The sequence below is a fragment of the Staurois parvus genome, unplaced genomic scaffold, assembly GCF_062004578.1.
Source record: "Staurois parvus isolate SC_StPar_1 unplaced genomic scaffold, SC_StPar_1.0 ptg000149l, whole genome shotgun sequence".
Taxonomy (NCBI): domain Eukaryota; kingdom Metazoa; phylum Chordata; class Amphibia; order Anura; family Ranidae; genus Staurois; species Staurois parvus.
Genome location: NW_028317945.1, coordinates 1,573,817 through 1,596,164, shown reverse-complemented (window position 1 = coordinate 1,596,164; position 22,348 = coordinate 1,573,817). Strand labels below are relative to the sequence as shown.

General features: G+C 41.8%; 1 protein-coding gene across 1 annotated transcript in view; it reads right to left on the bottom strand.

The window, feature by feature from the left end:
• ZC3H7B (zinc finger CCCH-type containing 7B) overlaps positions 1–22,348 on the bottom strand; it is a 315,279-nt gene that overhangs the window by 83,544 nt on the left and 209,387 nt on the right. Inside the window, exon 18 of the mRNA XM_089674226.1 lies at positions 19,983–20,101. Coding sequence (XP_089530352.1) covers positions 19,983–20,101 — 119 coding nt within the window. The remainder of the gene's footprint in view (positions 1–19,982; positions 20,102–22,348) is intronic.

Genomic DNA, 22,348 nt, shown 5'->3' with positions numbered 1-22,348 from the left:
AGATACTGATACAGTGGATAGGAAGCTTTGCCAATGTGGACAAATGTACCTGTACGTCAGCCCACATCGGCGACTCCTGTGCGGCTCACAGAGTGTGCACCTAGGAGTCAGTATATCGGCTGGACACAACAGATCACATAACCGCTGTGTCCAGGCGACCACATGGTTTTTTACCATGTGATTGCTGTGTCCAATCACATAGTAAACATAACAAAGTGAAACAAAAGAACGATCCTGCAGCCTGTGAGTGTACATCACTGCCCCCAGTGTAGGGACAATAAATAATGCAGCCAGTCCTGTCACCTATCCTAGTGCACACAAAAATACCACCATACACCATACCAAAGTCCTATCACCACCGTTCCCCACACCAGCGCCCTGATCACCGCTATACACCACACCAGTGCCCTGATCACAACCATGCCCCATACCAGCGTCCTGATCACCACCATACCCCACACCAGTGCCCTGATCACCGTTATATACCACACCAGTGCCCTGATCACAACCATGCCCCATACTAGCGTCCTGATCACCACCATACCCCACATCAGTGCCCTGATCACCACCATACCCCACACCAGTGCCCTGATCACCGCCATACCCCACACCAATGCCCTGATCACCGCTATACACCACACTAGTGCCCTGATCACAACCATGCCCCATACCAGCGTCCTGATCACCACCATGCCCCATACCACTGTCCTGATCAACCCATATGCCATTACCAGCATCCTGATCACCGCCATACCCCATACCAGTGTTCTGATCACCGCCAAACCCCTTACCAGTGTTCTGATCACTGCCATACCCCATACCAGCGTCCTGATCACTGCCATACGTTATTCCAGCATCCATCATTTTGGGGTTTCAACTGCTCAATTTTCAGATATATATCCCACAATTTGTAGACTCTATAGCTGTCACACAGACTAAATAATATACACCAATTTGGGTCATTTTTACCCCAAAAATGTAGAAAAATACATTTTGGCCTAAATTTATGATAAATTATTAGCAAAATTTTAGAACAAAAACTAAACAAAACATTTTTTTTCAAAATGTTTGGTCTTTTTTCATTTATATAAGGAAAAATGAAAACCCAGTGGTGATCAAATACCAACAAAAGAAAGCTCTGTCTAAAAAAAATTAAAAAACTCATATGGGTACAGTGTTGCATGACTGAGTAATTGTCACTCAAAGTGTGATAATGCTGAAAGCTGAAAATTGGCCTGGACTAGAAGGGGGTGAAAATGTCCGGACTTGAAGTGGTTAACGCCCAGGTTCAGAAGGGACATGAGGATTTTTTCCTGAGAACCCAGATAGCGTTGTCTGCACACAAGTTCACTTTGTAGTGAACTCCAGAAGGATCTACTCCAGAGGTATTAGGGTTTCCCTCAATCGTTCGTGCTAGGGACTCTAGCAGAATAAAAAGCATTAGGGAGAGGGGACATCCTTGACATGTACCCCTAAAAATCTGGAAGGAGCAGGAATGGTATCCTGTGAATCTCACCATTGCTGAGGAGGAAGAGTATAGGGCTGAGATCCCTGAAAGCGGGGAATTGCCAAAACCTCAACGGGAGAGGACATATCGCAAATAGTCCCAGGAAAGTGAATCAAATGCTTTGAATACGGCAAGAGAAAGAAGGAAGCCTGGGACCTTGTGTTGATGTAGGAGATGGATGAAGTTGGATCACCTTACGAACATTGTTGCCTGTTTGGCGTCCAGGGACAAAGACCACTTGGTCACGGTGCTTCAGAGAACAAAGGTAAAGTTTGATACAGGTGTTCAAGATCTTGCCTAGAAGTTTCAGGCCTTACATTTCAGTTCTACACTGAGTAAAAATCCAAATGAAGTGTGAGACACATAGCTGCAGTTCCGTGTGGGTGCCCACCCCAGCTCGCCACTGCACAAGCTGAAGAAATAAATAAGCACATTTGAGTGTGAAACGCATCAACAATTTGTCCTGTACTGCTTCTCCAACTGTGAAGATATTAAATATTCTGTTTTGCATCAGTTCTGTTGTGTGCGGCGATTTAAATTGAGAAGGAGATTGGCCTGAAAAGATGAGGTTCACATGCCTGGTCTGAACTTTTAGGAATCATTGTGATGTGGGCCTGCAAAGAGCTCAGAAAAGGGTGAGAGCTTCCTATCAGTGCTTTGAAAAGATGGGCTAAATGAGGAGACAGGAATGAGGCACATTTCCTGCAGTAGAGTCCCAAAATGCCATATGGGCCCTGGGGCTCTAAGAGGGGTGCAAACATTTCTGTCTCAAAGATATCCACATTGAGAACTTCTTGAGCCGATATGGAGATTTTGGAGAGGTTCAGATGTTGAAAAAACTAATATGCTAATTTAGTGGAGAAAGGTGTTGGTTTGTCATAGATGGATGACAAGAAGCCAGCAAAGAGCGACACAATCCTGGAAGGGTCTGGAGGTGAGTTCACCTTTCTTAATTGAATGGAATTGAGTTTCTTGGCCACCATGGCCCCTGGTTTGTTTGTACAATAATAAAATCTATGAATAGACCAGCAAAATGCTCACGCTGCCTTTTTAGTAAAGAGTATGTCAAGTTCTGAGGCCAGACTGTCTCAAACTTTTTTGGCATTGGAAAGGTGGGACTTCCACTTTTCCTCTGTTTTGGCAAGCTGGGAGGATAGTTCTTTTGTCCTGCAATCCCTGGCGGCCAATCTGAATGAGATGACCCCTCAAGGTTGCTTTAGGAGCTTCCCAAAACAGCAAAAATGGGGGTTGGAATAGAAGGTGAAGTCACTGGTGCTAGAATAGTGTTTACGCCAAAAATCTACTAAATGATGGGAATTAAGAAGATCCTGCATCTGGGATTCTTGGACAATATAAGAAGCTGGGGATGTCCAAGGAGAATATTAAAAAGGGGGTATGTAGCGCTACAAAATTACAAATAAAATGTCATCATATATCATCACAGAAGTACATATTGTCCATAAAGTGTATCCGGAGGGCAGACGGATAAGATCCTATGGTGTCCCCAATCCAATCTGACAGAACGAAAAATGTATATAGTGCGGTTATGCGCTTACCACAATTACATACAATATGGGCATTGTATGTAAATCAGCAACAGGACATCACGGTCTGGTCAACAGCATGAGCAGCATCTGGTCATGTAAGGACATCAAGGCCAGTGGGTCCAACGTTGTCCAGGCATCCAGTGGCTCCTTATTCCAGATCACCACCTTACAAAGCTCATTAAAAACGAGCCAGGAGGCAAGAAGGTATCAATGGTGAAGTACGTTTATTCAGAGTAAAAAACCAAACAAAAGGAAGGAACTCACATCAGCATAGAAAGGTACATCCAGGTGTCATTCTTAGGTTCCCTGGTGGCTAGTAGTTCCACCAACATAAAAGGCTTGCATCCAGGTTTAATTAAAAGACCCTGGTGGCTAGTGACAGAAAGGGACCATATATAAATATATATCCCACAGATCCCAGGGTTAAGATGACCATCCAGATCCAATCAAAGAATTCCCTGGTGGTTAGTGGTTCCCTGGTGGTATAGGCGTCAATAGGGTGGATCCCCTAACATGTTTCGAGCACACCGCTCGTTTTCAAAGGGGTAGATCCTGCCCTAAGACGCCAGATTTAAATGACCGCGGTCACGCATGCGCAGTAAGCGCCACGCGCCGCCGGGGATTACCGCGCATGCGCGAGTGACGTCAGACGCCAGTACGCGATCACTGCGCATGCGCGAATGCAACATGAATATGGGCACTGAAGCCCATTAGACATCCAAGCCCACACATAGGTAGGGCCAGGGGCGGGTCCGGACGGCTCATCACACATCTGAGCCCATAGATAGATATGCCTGGGGGCGGGTCCGGACGGCTGCTAACTCTGCTATAATGATGGAAACTTAAAAAAAAAAAGAACCGCTGCAACGATTATTATGCGGATGGTAATATACTAGACCATCAGGGAAATATACATGGATCATAAACAACAATAAATAGGACATAACAAAAATATATAAAAAAAAGGAAAGATTGTAATCCATGTTTTAAAACACCATAGGTGAATAAGATATTAAACACCATATTGTTATGGTCCTTAAAACGTTTTATCAATCAATATATAAAAAACCAAATAAACAAATTGTTACCAAAACAGTTGGATCATGCCTTATTTCATAGTATACATATAGTGACATCATAAATAGATGTAATGGACAATCATACGGTCCCATCTAAAGCTTAAAATTGGGGATAAAGCATCCCATATATTAATCCAGATCCCCTCATTTAAAGAGCACCCGTTTTGGTATATAAGGCACATCCATCCATAGATTAAATTAAAACCTTTAATAAAAACCCAAACTATATTGTCAAACCCATATATGGATTAACCGTAAGGGCTAACTTCCAATGTAGAATCATAATATCATGAACATAAAAGTAATATTATAGATACACCCAAGAAAAATATGCTAAAAAGTGAGCGACTAATAAAGTCGCCAGGTAATCAGTATAGGAGTCAAAAAGCACTAAAAAACCAGCACAGCAGATAATAATAGTAAAAAGGACATAAAATCCTGAAATAACATATAAAATATGAAATGATAAAAAGAAGAAATCAACTATTGTCAATAAAACAGTTAATGTCCAAGTCTACATTCAAACCTTTGGGTTGAAGAGACTTGAGCTCCACTATCCACTTAGTCTCGAGGCGGGACACCGCTCTCCTTTTGTGCCCCCCCCTCCAGTGTTGGGCAATTACATCAATAGCTGTAAATTTCAAAGATGACGGATCTTTAGCATGACAGTCCTTATAGTGTTTGGATAGTGAGTGATACTCAAAGCCCTTTTTTATATTGTTGTAGTGCTCCCTGAGACGATCCCTCAGGCGCCTTGTAGTCCTACCCACATACTGGAGCTTACAGGGACATTGCAGAAGGTAAACCGTATGTGTGGTATTACATGTTATTGTTGGGTGTATAGTGTACCTCCTACCTGTAATGCTGGATTCAAAATCTCTAATCCTAGTTTTATGTGTCCCATTATATCTGCAAGCGATACATTTATTACACGGGTAGAACCCCTTCAGACCAAAAGGCGAGGTCAAGTTCTTTGGCGGATCAACCACATTAGGGGCCACCAGAAGTCGAAGTGGAGGTGCCCTTCTGAAAGTGATCTCTGGAAGTACTGGCAGAGCGTCACCCAATATGGGATCATTTTTAAGAATGGCCCAATTTTTCTTGATAATTCTAGTGACCTCCCTGTATTGGATGGAGAAATCCGTAATGAACGGGCAAAACTTCTCTGGTCTTACCCTTTTCTCTACAGCAAGCAAATCCCCCCTCTCCAGTAGGCCAACCTCATTCACGGTTTGATCTAGGGCATGTACACTATATCCTTTCTCCACAAATCTGGCTTTAAGTAACTCCGACTGATCCCTATAATCAGATATGTTAGTACAGTTCCTCCTTAATCTGAGGAATTGCCCCCTAGGGATATTATTCAGCCAGGTTGGATGGTGACAGCTATCAGTGGGTATGTACCCATTTCTATCTGTACTCTTAAAATATGTCCTGGTCACCACCTTAGTGCCACTGTTAATTAAAACCAGATCTAAAAAGTTGATTTCCTTAAAATCATATTCATACGACAAGTTAATATTAAGATCATTGTTATTTAAAGTAGTAAAAAAATTCTTCAATGAAAACTCATCCCCTTGCCACAAAAGAAACAGGTCATCTATGTAGCGCCGATAAAATATGAGGGGAGGCCAGTCACGAGAGTAAATTAAATCTTCCTCCCACCTGGCCATAAACAGATTGGCCAGGCTGGGGGCAAACTTAGCCCCCATCGCAACACCAGTGACTTGTAGGTAAAATGTATGATCAAACCAAAAAAAGTTTTTTTGCATAGCAAAATCCAGAAGCTCAAGGATGAACTCCCTTTGTTGTATAGGGATATAAGAGACAGTATCTAAATAGAACCGGACCGCCTCCATTCCATCTTTATGCTTTATATTACTATATAAAGCAGAAACATCTGCCGTGACCAAATAAGTTTTTTCATTAATATTAAGATCTTTTAGATCCACCAGTATTTGTTTCGTATCACGTAAATAAGCCGGTGTGGATTTCACCAAGGGTTGAAGAAAGAAATCAACATATTCTCCTATACGGGAATTAAGTGATCCAATGCCACTAATAATGGGCCTACCAGGGGGGCATCGTGCATCCTCGTAACCCCCAACCTAATCATTTTTTAGGGGGGGGTACAACACGGAAAAGAAGCGTGCGTACAGAGGAAAACGAGGAGGAAAAAGGGTCAATAGACCACAAAAAGAGAAAAATGTGATAGCAGAAGGGATATTTAATTTGAGCAAAGCAACTCTTAATAAGGATGAGCTTAATTTATTGAATAAAGGCTTGAAATTTGCACCCAAAAAAAAAGCTAGACAAATTCAGCACGTATGTGGATATTCACAAATTCACGCGTAGATTATCTATGAAGAGATACTTTTTAAACACCCCCTCTATACACAATCTTACTGGTGATGACAGTAATGCTTTTAAACCTTCTAATTTAAGGAATGCTTCCCTTTTTAATCCCCCAGCACAGTCACATATTAACACTTTTAAAAGTTTGGTTTTAAAGGATCTGGATGATATTAAAGTTAAGAATTTACGTAATCAACACAAGATCAACGACGGTATCAAATCCCTGTTGGCCAATAAGGATCTTGTGATCAGACCCGCTGATAAGGGAGGCAGTGTTGTTATTATGGATAAAGTGGACTACATGGCACAGGTATATCTGTTATTGGATGATAGGGAGACATATCATGTGTTACCTAAGAACCCACTTTTGTCCTATAAAAAGGAACTGAAAACTATTATCAAGCGAGGTTTTGCAAACAACATAATAAATAAAAAAGAAAAAGCATACCTGTGCCCAGCAGCTCCACGGCTTCCAGTGATGTATTGCCTTCCAAAAATACATAAGGATGCACGATGCCCCCCTGGTAGGCCCATTATTAGTGGCATTGGATCACTTAATTCCCGTATAGGAGAATATGTTGATTTCTTTCTTCAACCCTTGGTGAAATCCACACCGGCTTATTTACGTGATACGAAACAAATACTGGTGGATCTAAAAGATCTTAATATTAATGAAAAAACTTATTTGGTCACGGCAGATGTTTCTGCTTTATATAGTAATATAAAGCATAAAGATGGAATGGAGGCGGTCCGGTTCTATTTAGATACTGTCTCTTATATCCCTATACAACAAAGGGAGTTCATCCTTGAGCTTCTGGATTTTGCTATGCAAAAAAACTTTTTTTGGTTTGATCATACATTTTACCTACAAGTCACTGGTGTTGCGATGGGGGCTAAGTTTGCCCCCAGCCTGGCCAATCTGTTTATGGCCAGGTGGGAGGAAGATTTAATTTACTCTCGTGACTGGCCTCCCCTCATATTTTATCGGCGCTACATAGATGACCTGTTTCTTTTGTGGCAAGGGGATGAGTTTTCATTGAAGAATTTTTTTACTACTTTAAATAACAATGATCTTAATATTAACTTGTCGTATGAATATGATTTTAAGGAAATCAACTTTTTAGATCTGGTTTTAATTAACAGTGGCACTAAGGTGGTGACCAGGACATATTTTAAGAGTACAGATAGAAATGGGTACATACCCACTGATAGCTGTCACCATCCAACCTGGCTGAATAATATCCCTAGGGGGCAATTCCTCAGATTAAGGAGGAACTGTACTAACATATCTGATTATAGGGATCAGTCGGAGTTACTTAAAGCCAGATTTGTGGAGAAAGGATATAGTGTACATGCCCTAGATCAAACCGTGAATGAGGTTGGCCTACTGGAGAGGGGGGATTTGCTTGCTGTAGAGAAAAGGGTAAGACCAGAGAAGTTTTGCCCGTTCATTACGGATTTCTCCATCCAATACAGGGAGGTCACTAGAATTATCAAGAAAAATTGGGCCATTCTTAAAAATGATCCCATATTGGGTGACGCTCTGCCAGTACTTCCAGAGATCACTTTCAGAAGGGCACCTCCACTTCGACTTCTGGTGGCCCCTAATGTGGTTGATCCGCCAAAGAACTTGACCTCGCCTTTTGGTCTGAAGGGGTTCTACCCGTGTAATAAATGTATCGCTTGCAGATATAATGGGACACATAAAACTAGGATTAGAGATTTTGAATCCAGCATTACAGGTAGGAGGTACACTATACACCCAACAATAACATGTAATACCACACATACGGTTTACCTTCTGCAATGTCCCTGTAAGCTCCAGTATGTGGGTAGGACTACAAGGCGCCTGAGGGATCGTCTCAGGGAGCACTACAACAATATAAAAAAGGGCTTTGAGTATCACTCACTATCCAAACACTATAAGGACTGTCATGCTAAAGATCCGTCATCTTTGAAATTTACAGCTATTGATGTAATTGCCCAACACTGGAGGGGGGGGCACAAAAGGAGAGCGGTGTCCCGCCTCGAGACTAAGTGGATAGTGGAGCTCAAGTCTCTTCAACCCAAAGGTTTGAATGTAGACTTGGACATTAACTGTTTTATTGACAATAGTTGATTTCTTCTTTTTATCATTTCATATTTTATATGTTATTTCAGGATTTTATGTCCTTTTTACTATTATTATCTGCTGTGCTGGTTTTTTAGTGCTTTTTGACTCCTATACTGATTACCTGGCGACTTTATTAGTCGCTCACTTTTTAGCATATTTTTCTTGGGTGTATCTATAATATTACTTTTATGTTCATGATATTATGATTCTACATTGGAAGTTAGCCCTTACGGTTAATCCATATATGGGTTTGACAATATAGTTTGGGTTTTTATTAAAGGTTTTAATTTAATCTATGGATGGATGTGCCTTATATACCAAAACGGGTGCTCTTTAAATGAGGGGATCTGGATTAATATATGGGATGCTTTATCCCCAATTTTAAGCTTTAGATGGGACCGTATGATTGTCCATTACATCTATTTATGATGTCACTATATGTATACTATGAAATAAGGCATGATCCAACTGTTTTGGTAACAATTTGTTGATTTGGTTTTTTATATATTGATTGATAAAACGTTTTAAGGACCATAACAATATGGTGTTTAATATCTTATTCACCTATGGTGTTTTAAAACATGGATTACAATCTTTCCTTTTTTTATATATTTTTGTTATGTCCTATTTATTGTTGTTTATGATCCATGTATATTTCCCTGATGGTCTAGTATATTACCATCCGCATAATAATCGTTGCAGCGGTTCTTTTTTTTTTTTAAGTTTCCATCATTATAGCAGAGTTAGCAGCCGTCCGGACCCGCCCCCAGGCATATCTATCTATGGGCTCAGATGTGTGATGAGCCGTCCGGACCCGCCCCTGGCCCTACCTATGTGTGGGCTTGGATGTCTAATGGGCTTCAGTGCCCATATTCATGTTGCATTCGCGCATGCGCAGTGATCGCGTACTGGCGTCTGACGTCACTCGCGCATGCGCGGTAATCCCCGGCGGCGCGTGGCGCTTACTGCGCATGCGTGACCGCGGTCATTTAAATCTGGCGTCTTAGGGCAGGATCTACCCCTTTGAAAACGAGCGGTGTGCTCGAAACATGTTAGGGGATCCACCCTATTGACGCCTATACCACCAGGGAACCACTAACCACCAGGGAATTCTTTGATTGGATCTGGAGGGTCATCTTAACCCTGGGATCTGTGGGATATATATTTATATATGGTCCCTTTCTGTCACTAGCCACCAGGGTCTTTTAATTAAACCTGGATGCAAGCCTTTTATGTTGGTGGAACTACTAGCCACCAGGGAACCTAAGAATGACACCTGGATGTACCTTTCTATGCTGATGTGAGTTCCTTCCTTTTGTTTGGTTTTTTACTCTGAATAAACGTACTTCACCATTGATACCTTCTTGCCTCCTGGCTCGTTTTTAATGAGCTTTGTAAGGTGGTGATCTGGAATAAGGAGCCACTGGATGCCTGGACAACGTTGGACCCACTGGCCTTGATGTCCTTACATGACCAGATGCTGCTCATGCTGTTGACCAGACCGTGATGTCCTGTTGCTGATTTACATACAATGCCCATATTGTATGTAATTGTGGTAAGCGCATAACCGCACTATATACATTTTTCGTTCTGTCAGATTGGATTGGGGACACCATAGGATCTTATCCGTCTGCCCTCCGGATACACTTTATGGACAATATGTACTTCTGTGATGATATATGATGACATTTTATTTGTAATTTTGTAGCGCTACATACCCCCTTTTTATATTTATGTTTAGGTACTGAGGATTACCCTGTATGTTAGCTGCTTGTCTTGTCTGTTTGCGCTCACTTACCTTACCCTACTTATATATGCAAGGAGAATATTGTTTATCTAGAGAGGAATTCAAGGTAATGTTAGAGTCTTCCATCAGAAGGGGAGGGGAGCAAGTGGGGGAGAAAGGAGACCTGGGAAGAAAGTAATAAGTACACCATACAGTAAATCAACTGATTCAAAATATCCTTACAGGAGGAAGTCCAAACATAGGAATCTCTGCAAGCCCACACATGCCACTATTGAGAAAGGGAATGAGAGAGGAGGAGATTTCAAAGAGTTCAAATTATTGGTAGGTTAACATCAGAAGATAGGAAGCTGGAGCACTGAAGGCAGTGGGCAAGTGCGAGACTGTCAGGAAACCCAGTGGAGGTCACAGCAACATTAATGCCTCATTAGTGCCTAATCCAAATCACCCAGCTTCAGTTCTAAAAACCACAGGATCTAGGTGGGAAGGCCCAGTGCGCATGCAAAAAAGCAATCCATGGCCTAGGTCTCTGCGCCAGGAACCCTGTACAGTGATGTGGGGAGCATCCAGGTGTTTTCAAAATGTCACAAAAAAAGCACATTTCAGGAAAAGGTCCATTGTAGCAGAGGATGAAACTGGCTGTTAACTGACAACAGTCCTGAGGACAAGATAACGGATGAAACCCATGATAAGGCAACTCCCATTGAGACAGATAGTGCTGCATATCAGGAAGGACCGTTCATGGCCTCAAGCACAGATATTAAGTGAGGCAGTGTAGATGGCAGCAGGCCAGGTCTAAATCATAGGGCGGTCAAATCAGACTGATATGGACAAAAGGCAGAAAAAAAAAGGGAGGGGAGGGGAGGGGGGGGGAGCTAGTTAGGCAGTTCAAGCATAACCCAGAGGTTAACAAGTCCTATGATGTGGGGGCCAGGACATGATGAGGCACCTGGACCACGTCTTACCCCTCATATGGATCAACCCGGATCTGAGCACGAGGACCCAGAAGGAGTTGAAATGGGGAGCGCTTGTGGAATTGTACCTTCTCCCAGAGGTGTCTCAGTCAGCCTGGAGAAGAGCATGATGCAGTGGATTTCATTTGGCTATGGCCATCTGTCCCTGAGGGTAAAAAATTTAAGACAAATTTGGATTTGGCTTCTTCTGGGTTAAACACTTTGTCCTTGGCAGGTAAAGGTCAGTTTAAAAAGGGAAGCACCACTTATATTTGATCTGCCGGTCATGAGAACCATTGTAAAAGGTTTCATTTGCCTGCACTTCTGGATTATTATTGGAGCCAAGTCTGCAAACAATTGGTATTATTGCCCTTGAAAGACAAAATGATGTTTGCAGAGGGCTGCCAGCAAGAGGGACTCTTTTGTACATTAATTTGATGATTATATCCCTCAGTGGCCCTTTCTAATTTCTTAGGGACCAGCTCTCGATGAATCTGATCAAATTTTAAGCGGTCTATTGGGATGACTGGTTCCAATTCTTGGAAAAACACTATCGGTGGAGGTCAGGTCTACTTTGGATTACCGGAGGCCATAGAGGCATAGGTTACCTCTTTACATAGTCACATAGTTAGTCTGACTGAAAAAAGACAAAAGTCCATCCAGTGCAACCATGAAAAAAAAAAAAAAAAGTTATAACCCTATACCCACAGTTGATCCAGAGGAAGGCAAAAAAACCCCAGCAAAGCATGATCCAATTTGCTCCTGCAGGGGGAAAAAATTAATTCCTGATCCCCCAAGAGGCAATCGGATATTCCCTGGATCAACTTTACCTATAAATGTTTGTATCCAGTTATATTCTGTGTATCTAAGAAAGAATCCAGGCCTTTTTTAAAGCAATCCACTGAGCTGGCCAGAACCAAACTCTTGATGGAGTCTATTCCATATTTTTACAGCTCTCACTGTGAAGAAACCTTTCCTTGTTTGGAGATTAAATTTCTTTTCCTCCAGACGTAAAGGGTGCTCCCTTGTCCTTTGTGATGACCCCAGGGTGAATAGCTCTACACCGAGTTCACTATATGAACCACTGATGTATTTATACATATTGATCATATCCCCCCTTAATCTCCTCTTCTCAAGAGAGAATAATTTCAGTTCTTCTAATCTTTCCTCATAGCTGAGCTCCTCCATATCTCTTATCAGTTTGTTTGTGTCAAGGTCCTACCTTTTCCCAGAGGTTATGTTACTCCATGTGCTGGCATCCATCTTGGATTTCTGCTGAGCATGGTCGGAATCTTTTATGCATTCAGGTCTCTGAGGTCCATCCCCCAGAGGGGTGTGGCTGATTACATATAAGCCTGTGGTCCGCATATGCTCTTTGCACTTGTGTCTTTGTGTTGCTATAACTCTGTTCTGACTCTCGTGACTCTCCTGGAATCTGACTCGGCTTGTGAATCGAGTATTCTTTGTGTTCTCCTTTGATTTGAACCTCTGTTGCTGAACCCGGCTCGTGACTTGTGATTCTCGTCTGCTGTCCTGTACCATTTTGTCCCGTTGTTGTCGACCCGGCCTGCCTGACTACTCTATTGTCTTTTCCACCAGCTACACGCCATTGGCGGCGGCCATTACCGCAACTGAGGTGTCTCGGGGGCCGCGACCTGGTTCCTGACTGCGTCAAGTCCATCCCCACCATCAGGGGCCCTGGTGAAGGGCAGCCTGGGACTTAGACTCCGCGCCCTGAGGGACTTCGGTCTGTGGGTGGTGGGTGTCGTCAGCCAGTGCGTTACATTGTTATTAGGCCTGCCTGTCCGTTCCTCAACTCCTACCCTGACAGTTTGCCCTTCTCTGTACTTTCTCCAGTTCCCCAGCGTTCTTTTTGTGAATGGATGCCCAAAACTGAACTGCATATTCCAGATGAGGTCTTACTAATGATTTGTACAGGGGTAAAATGATCTCTCTCTCTTGAGTCTATACCTCTTAATACAAGAGAGGATTTTGCTTGCTTTAGAAACCGCAGCTTGGCATTCCATACCATTATTAAGCTTGTGATCTATCAGAACCCCCAGATCCTTCACCATTGATTCCCCCAGTTGTACTCCCCCTAGTATGTATGATTCATGCATATTCTTAGACCCCAAGTGCAGAACCTTACATTTATCAACATTAAACCTAATTTGCCACATAGTTGCCCAATTAAACAGTGCTGTGGGATCCATTTTCAAAGTCCTCCAATTTCATCATGGCATTGACCAGATCTCTCTTTACCTCAGTTAATTTGCGTTCATGGTCCTCAATTACAGCCACAACGGAACCTATTTTTTCTTCTAGAGAGCATTGGTGCAAGTGCCCAATTTTCTAATTTCTTTAGTGAGATGCGCTCACCTTTAGAGTTTGGAGGTGACAGCTGAGAATTCATTCTAGAGCACAGACTTAAATCTGGATAGAAGTTCAGCATCACAAAGAGGTAGGGGAGGTTGCTCTCCCAGGACATCCTACATGCTCTATGCAAAAGCTCAAAGAGAGTAGAGCAGCCGGGAGCTGTGCCTCCTGAGCTCCTTGGCAGCTTTGGCTGTGGAGTCACATGCTCTTCCCCATACTGTGCTCCGGGTGGCGGGGGAAGTGAATCGGGTGATGACAGGCGAGTGCAGGCTTTCCAAGTAGGTGCAAGAGCGGCCAATGTGTCTGGGGGTAGAGGAGCAGAGTATCAAGCGGCCATGTTTTCACACTGCTGGCGAGCACCCTCTTATGCTGCCAGTGAGGAAACTGGAAAACAAAGTTGTTTAAAAAGCCCAAAATAACCCCTCTCACTTCTAGCAATCCTTTCTTTTTTTTTCCCAAGCCAGCAGAGGAAACGCCATGATAGAGAGAAGGGTGTCCTGTACCTCAAGAAAAGGATTTTTACACGAAAGTTAAAAATCCTTTTTTTCTAATGTGCATATGCATGTCTAAGGACTGAAGGAGCTTGTCGTGTGCACTCAGCAAATTGAGCTGTAGAGGCCTGGAGTTAAACTGGGCAAACCTTGCCACTTTAAACAAGGCCAGGTACCCTCATGCAAAATCAGACTGCAGGAGATTTTTGAGAGTGAAGGGTCCAGACATGAGTTCAGAGGTCTCTTATTCCAAAGGGAGATACACTCATGCTTGGGCTGCATGCAAGACTAGGCAAAAGTGCTCCAAGCAGTAGGCTGGATGCAACTTAGACTTCTGTAGAACCCAAAAGAAAGTGTGTAAAACCTTAAAAAGTCTAGTATAGAGCACCTTCCCCACATTGGGCTGTAAACAGAAATTGCTGTGAAGAAGAACAACAAAAAGAAGCGCACCAAAGGGATAGCACCTAAGGATGGTAGGGGGGACACAGTATGTTCCAAAAGAATCCGCATTAACTGTGTTGTTAATGGTGTGTGCTGATTGTTCAGCAGCAGAGGGAGATCTTGCCCACATGATGCGGCTGCAGATGGAGTCTGCCCGTGGAACGCACGCCGCTGCCCAGGACAGCCCAACCCATAGGGGAGGGCCCTATTTCAGTCTGGAGGCATAAATGGGAACACACACTCTTAGTCCAGTCAGCTCTGAGGAAGAAGGCATGTCCTTCGAAACGCGTCAGCTGTACTGAGTGGCTTCCTCCATGATGGGATTCGCATTGGCATCTTGCCTCTAAAGTCCCTTTGAGGACTTACATGCTTGTTTTTATTCGCTGTTTGTGAGTACCATTCTTTTACCTAATAAATTTTGGTTACATTACATTACATTGAGTTTATATAGCGCCAAAGGGTTTGCTCAGCGCTGTACAATAGAGGGGGGGACAATACATGAAACATTACAGCAACTACAAACAGCACACGAGGGGTAAGAGGGCCCTACTCTTTCGAGCTTACAATCTAGGAGGGAGGGGGTAGTGGTACAGGAGGAAGTGGCTGTGGGGGATGGAGTGGTAGGAGGAATGAAGGAGACTGAGGTAATGCGCAAGGTTGGTGCACTTCTTTTTGTTGTTCTTCTTCACAGTTTTGTTTGGGCTTCCCCAGCCTTGGTGTGGAGCTGCACGACCTTGTCTATTCCGGTGGTTCCTTCCTTTTTGGAGTTTGATTCCATCTACTCACCACCGGTCTGGGTCCCGGAGCGCAGGAGATATCGCATTTGGTTAACAGAAATTGCTCCCCAGAGGTAAATGGTACAATCACTCCTGAAGAGTAAAACTGTTGAAATGCAGTCTGAAGGGGACACAAATCTCGTTGGAAAGACAGACAGGTTTGAGGGAATAAAGCAGAAGGGTGCTAGGAAATGAAACTCCAGCCTGTATGCCTTAGTTACTACGTCCCAGACCAATAGGACTGAAATGCTCTGAGTCCAGGCACACAAAAAGGCACACAGATGCCCCCCCACTTCAAACAATTGGGGTGTTCCTTGACTGCAAGGAGGACTTGGTACCAGAGTTGGTTAACTTGACGCCGAGGACATGAGATGGAAAGATTGAAGGACTTTGCCTTTGTAGTTGTGGTCTCGGAGGGACGAAAGGAATGCTTAATGAACCCGGAAGTGGCAGGCTTTGCCATGGGAATCTTAGCCTTCTTCTAATTAGGCAAGAGTGCTTTTTCTGCCTGTGACTTTCTTAATAAAAGTTGTTTAATGACTCACCAAAGAGTAATTTCCTCCTCAAAAATCTTACAAATTGCCTCCGCAGGTCAGTTCTACAGCCAAAGATTCCTGAACTTTGCCAGAAGGAGTCTGTCAAACCATCTATGCAGTGTGCAAGGCTGCTGAGGAACGCTACAAATATTGTAATATTTAGGGATCCTGTCAGGATCGATCAGGGGCCATGCTTCATGTGTTTAATTCAGACTGCTAGAGTTTGGCAAACAGACACCAACAGTTGCATAGCTGCACTAGAAAGAGCAAAAGAGGCTCTGAGGAGTGCTTCAAACTGTTTGTCCACTGAGTCCAAGACAGGGACATCCTCTATGGGAATCATACAGGATTTGTTGAGATAGAAAATAGCCACTTTTCACTTTTTGTGGTAGGTCTCCTCCACTGGGTACTACTGTGCAAGCCTCCTGGGAGGCATAAATAATTGGTCCCTGCTAGTCTTCATACAGCACACGGTTTACAAGGGAGTGCATACTAGTAGCAATATAAAAAATGGAGAGGTTAATCAACTTACAAAAATTCTTGTATGACAATAGAATATTGGGACGAAAATTGTACTGATTAAAATAAAAATCGTACAATCTGGTATTGTACGAGAAAATTTTTCTTGTTTGTCCCTTCGTGTGTACTAGGCTTTAGTGGTGCACTCCAAAGTTCTGTGTTGTGATGATTACTTTTTACCCATTTAAAAATTATATAGCGTATGGGATTAAAAATACAATTTCTGTGTTTGCAGATAACACCATTACAGTATATCTTCAACTTAAAAGAGGATCTTAACACACTGTTTATTTGGGCAACAATGTGGCAAATGAAGTATAAATGTTGATAAGTGTAAAGTTATGCACTTGGGGGCTAAAAACATGCATGCATCATACAATCTAGGAGGAGTACAACTAGGAGAGTAAATGGTTGAGACGCATCTCGGTGTTTATGGTAGATCATTTACTTAATAATAGCATGCAATGCCAAGCTGCAATTTCTAAAGCTAGCAAAAGAGTTTCTTGTATTTAGAGAAATATAGACTCCAGAGAGAAAGGCATAATTTTGCCCAGTACAAAGCATTAGTAAGAAATCATCTGGAAATTCAGTTCTGTTTTGGACACCTATTCAAAAAGAGGATGCTGGGAAACTGAAGAAAGAGCAACCAAACTCATTGCTATGAGGAAAGATCAATTGGACAGAATTTATTCTCTTAAGAGGTGATTAAGGGGGAATATGATCACCATGTATAAATACATAAGTGCTCCATTCAGCAAACTTGGTGTAGATTTATCCATTTTAAGGTCATCACAAGGGGGCACTATTTGCATCTGGAAGAGATTTAACCTCCGCAGGGAAAGGAAGAGTCTTCTTCACAGTAAGAACTGTGAAAATGTGGAATAGGCTTCCTCAAGAACTAGGTTTGTCCAGCTCAGTAGATGGTTAAAAAGCTGGATGCATTCTTAACCACTCTCAGGCCTCCCACTCACAATGTACTGTGGATGGGCAGCAGCTACAGGGCCAGCGATATACCCATACATCGCTGGTCTTTTACCAACACAGAGGGGCACAGCACTCCCCCACAATGGAATGAGAATCCCGGTAATCGGGACACGGTGATCATGTGATCGCAATGACAACAAAGCTTTGCTTCTCTTACTTGTGAGCTGCGATTGGTCCACAGCTCTCACATGACACATGGGGCAAATCATAGCACCCTGTACCATGTGACCAGCTGGAGCCAAATCACAGATCACTATTATATTGAACTGTCATGAACTTAAACACATTCATGACAGTTCAAAGCAAGCTTTGCATTGCAGAGCAATGATCTTCTTTGCTCATGAAAAGCAAAGTGTAAAAACAAAACAAAAAAATCCCTGATCATCCCCGCACAGTAGTACAATGTTACTACTCTGATGAAAGTATTAAAAAAAAAAATAGTAAAAAAATAAATAAAAATGTTTAAAAAGAAAAACAAAAAAACCCCAAATTTTTCTTAAAACTACTTACCACCGGCCCACCCGCCATTAATGTGCGGGTAAGCGGTCGCTCTGGGCAAAGCGACGTTATCTTAGGTCGGTTTGTATTTCCGGGTGTGGGTGCATGTGTCCTCCTGCTACCCCTTATGCCATCCAGGGAGATCAGAGAAAACACAGCACTGAGTCAAAGCACTACACTTTACACACGTTCGATTAACACATTCAACTCTGATCGCCCATATTAACCCTTTGATCACCCTGTAACCCAGCCAGTGCCATTAGCAGTGTCAATATATAACATTTTTCACTGATCACTGTATTACGAACACCAGCGACATCAGATAGCGTCAGGGTCAGTTAGGTCTCTAGGGCCTCTGCTTTAAAAAATATATATAATATTTGGGGGTTCAAAGTCATTTTCCATTTAAAAAAAAAAGTTTAAGTAAATAAAAAGTGTCAGAAAAGGCTTGGTCTTCAAGTGGTTAGAAATTAAATTTTTCTCTTCTTTCATTCTTTTTCAAAACGCTGTGACAAAAATTATATCTGAAAAATACTCACCATGCCTCTTATTAAATTCCTTGGGGTATCTACTTTCCAAAAACGGGTCATTTCGGGGGGTGTTTGTACTATCCTGATATTTTAGGGCCTCCGAAACTGTGAAAGGTAGTGAGGAAGTGATATAATGAAATATGCCCTTTGAAAGCCTGGAGGTGGTCATTGGATTTTGGGGGCGCGTATGTGGCTAGGCTGCCAAAAAGTCTCTCACAGGTGGTATCCGCATACTTGGTAGAAGTAGCAGAATGTGTTTTGGGATGTTATTCCACATATACCCATGGCATGCGTTGGCAATATATCATTTAACTGACAACTTTTTGATAAAAAAAAAAAAATTATATACAATTTTTGTTATTTTCCATGCCCTGGCATTTTAGCACCTCAAGAAATGTGATCGGCAGTCAAAAAGTAAAAGCTGTGTAAATTCCAATATATACACATTTTGGCCTAAATTTAAGACTGAGTTTACTATCTATTTTTTATAACCGAAAATAAAAAATATTTTTTTCAAAATTTTCGGTTTTTTTTTTTTTCATTTATATCACAAAAAAATAAAAAAAAAAATCATTGGTGATCAAATACCACAAAAAGAAAGCTCAATTTGTGTGACAAATTGACAAATTCCATTTGTGTACAGCATTTTATGACTGCGCAACTACCAGTTGAAATAGCACAATGCCAAATAGCAAAAAATGGTTTGGTCAGTATGGAGGATAAATCTTCCAGAGGGCAAGTGGTTAAAGTTGTTGTACAGGAAATAGAAAAAAAAATGTCTAAAAACTTACCTTCTCTGTGCAACAGAATTGTACAGAGCAGCCCCGATCCTCCTCTTGTCGGGTCCCCTGCTGGCGCTCTTGGCTCCTCTCCTCTTGCTTGTGCCCCCAACAGGAAGCCAATTCCCATAGGGGCGCCTTGTGCGGACTCGCACCTGAGGCCCGCCGGTGCATCCATTGACACATACAACGGGACTCGGCCCCGCCTCTTCGACACTGGAATTGATTGACAGGAGCAGGAGACTGTCTCCAGCTATTACCAATCTGCCCACTGTGGTGGGTCAAAGCCAAAATAGCTGCAGCTCTCACACACAGTGCTGAATCACAATGGGGCTTAGGTAAGTACAGTATAAGGAAGATGAGGGGCGAGTTTGTGACACAGAAGGTTTTTTTACCTTAATGTATAGAATGCATTTATATGTAATAAAACCAGGATTGTTGATCCAGGGAAAATCTCAACAAAGAAGACCCACCCTTCTTCACGGACTGGGAAACATGTTTGGCCCATCAATTTTCCCCTCAACATGATTCTATCCTCCGCTTCACGCAGAGGTCTTCGGGCTCCTAGAGACTACATGAATTCAGATACCTGCTGGAGGTGCAAAGCTAAAAGGAGCACACTGCATCACATTTTTTGGCCTTCTCCTCCTACCCGCCCCTTCCAGCAGAAGGAATGTGCTCTAATCCATGATCTCTTGCTACTCTCTCTTGCTGATCTTATTTTAACATAGTTATGAAGAGGCTGCTTACATACCTATGTCTTGCTTTGGCTCCACAGTATTTTCCATCACGATCTGCCTCTATCTCTCTCCCATTCCGCAAACACTGTCCACAGACAAACTTCATTTTCATGTCCAGTGATTTAGGCGAGGACTACAAAAGCAAAGGTAACACAAATTAGATAAAAGGGACCTTTTAGATGTTACTAGTGGATGTTGATACCGGACAGCAAAAGCAAAGGCAACACAAACTAGATAAAAGGGACCTTTTAGATGTTACTAGTAAGTGTTAATACCGGACAGGAAAAAGAAAATTTTTTTGAACGTTTTTGAAAAAAAATTCTCTTCAAAATAAATGCAGTACTTTAAAGTGGCTGTAAAAGCAGGTTTTTTACCGTGATGCATTCTATGCATTAAAGTGAAAAAAAAAAAAACCTTCTGTGTGCTGCTCTCCCCTATGGACACAGAGCAGAGCTTGGGAGCGAACACACACCAATGCCCCCCATAGCAAGCATCTTGCTATCGGGGGCACTGGTCAAGAAGGAAGAGCCAGGAATGCTGACAGGGGACCCAAAATAAGGAAGATTGGGGCTGCTCTATGCAAAACCACTGCACAGAGCAGGTAAGTATGATGTTATTAAAAAAATGAACCTTTAAATATCACTTTAATAGATACCATATTGGATAAAGGATTCATGAAACTTTTTATTGCTGCATTAAAATACTTAACAAACAACTGAAGCCCAAGCTGTTGGATGTTCTACATCTCAAAAGAAATATATACTAACAGAAATATGGAGACTGCCATCCAATGCTTTCTGTACTAACCAAGTTATTGACCCAAAACAGGAATGCAAGAGCTTTCCTGGCATGCATAATTGTTCCACATCAGTAATCAAAGAACTGAAACCATTAATTCGGGTGAGATCAGTAATGGCATCCTCCATGCTTCCTCAAATCAGGTTTCCTACCTCCACAGGAAAAAATCAAACAAAAAAAAAAACACGTCTGCTGACATGTCTGGTAGTCACTAGTAATCATAATAAGCAGTAATCATAGAAAAATGATTTTAGTCTGAGAGAAAAATGCAAATGCAGCATAAAAAAAACATATCATGCAAACTCAGATTGATGCTGTAGAGAAGAAAAAAAAAAAAAAAAAGGATCATCCACCTCTCCAGAAACAAAAACTTCCAGATATGGGGAGGCATGTACAATATCTAAAAATGATTTGGAAAGAGAGGATCTACAGTTGCAGTTCAGGGAATACAAGCAAAGTGTGCCTGTTGGCTCACACACATTATACTCTTCTATTTATAGATCACCAATATATCTGATTTGTGAAACCAAGAGAAACCACAGTTCACTAGGAGTGGAAGGTAAATTATGCAATTTATGACAGCTACTGAAAAATCTGATTAGCTGTGGAATCAGTCAGAATCATATGAAATATTTCAATTTAGACTGTAAATGCCACATAAAAAAAAACTATATATTATGCTAAGCTAGGCAACAGTCAATATGTAAATAATTTATGCACACATATGAAAACACTCATATCAATAACTACACATTTTCTCAATACCTTCTGTTTCAGACTGTCGCAGTATGTAACCACACAAGTTAACCACTTGCTCGCCAGAGGATTTACCCCCATCCCCACCCCCTCTTGACCAGGCCATTTTTTGAGATACGGTGCTGCGTTACTTTAACAATTGCGCAGTCATGCAATGCTGCACCCAAATTAAATTTATTTCCTTTTTTCACACAAATAGAGCTTTCTTTTGGTGGTATTTAATCGCCTATACAGTTTTTATTTTTTGCGCTTTAAACAAAAAAAGACCGACAATTTTGAAAAAAACCCCAATGTTTTCACTTTTTACTATAAAAAAATATCCAGTAAAAAAATGTAAAAAAAAAAAAAAAAAAAATCAAATTTCATCATAAATTTAGGCCAAAATGTATTCTGCTACATGTCTGCTATAAAAAAGAAAAACCCAATAGATGTAAATTAATTGGTTTACGTGAAAGTTATAGCGTCTACAAATAGTGTATACTGGAAAGGTTTATATATATATATATATATATATATATATATATATATATATATATACACACAGTGGAGATCGAAAGTTTGGGCACCCCAGCTAAAATTTTTTATTAATGTGCATAAAGAAGCCAAGGAAAGATGGAAAAATCTCTAAAAGGCATCAAATTACAGATTAGACATTCGTATAATATGTCAACAAAAGTTAGATTTTATTTCCATCATTTACACTTTCAAAATAACAGAAAACAAAAAAAATGGCGTCTGCAAAAGTTTGGGCACCCTGCAGAATTTATAGCATGCACTGCCCCCTTTGCAAAGCTGAGACCTGCCAGTGTCATGGATTGTTCTCAAT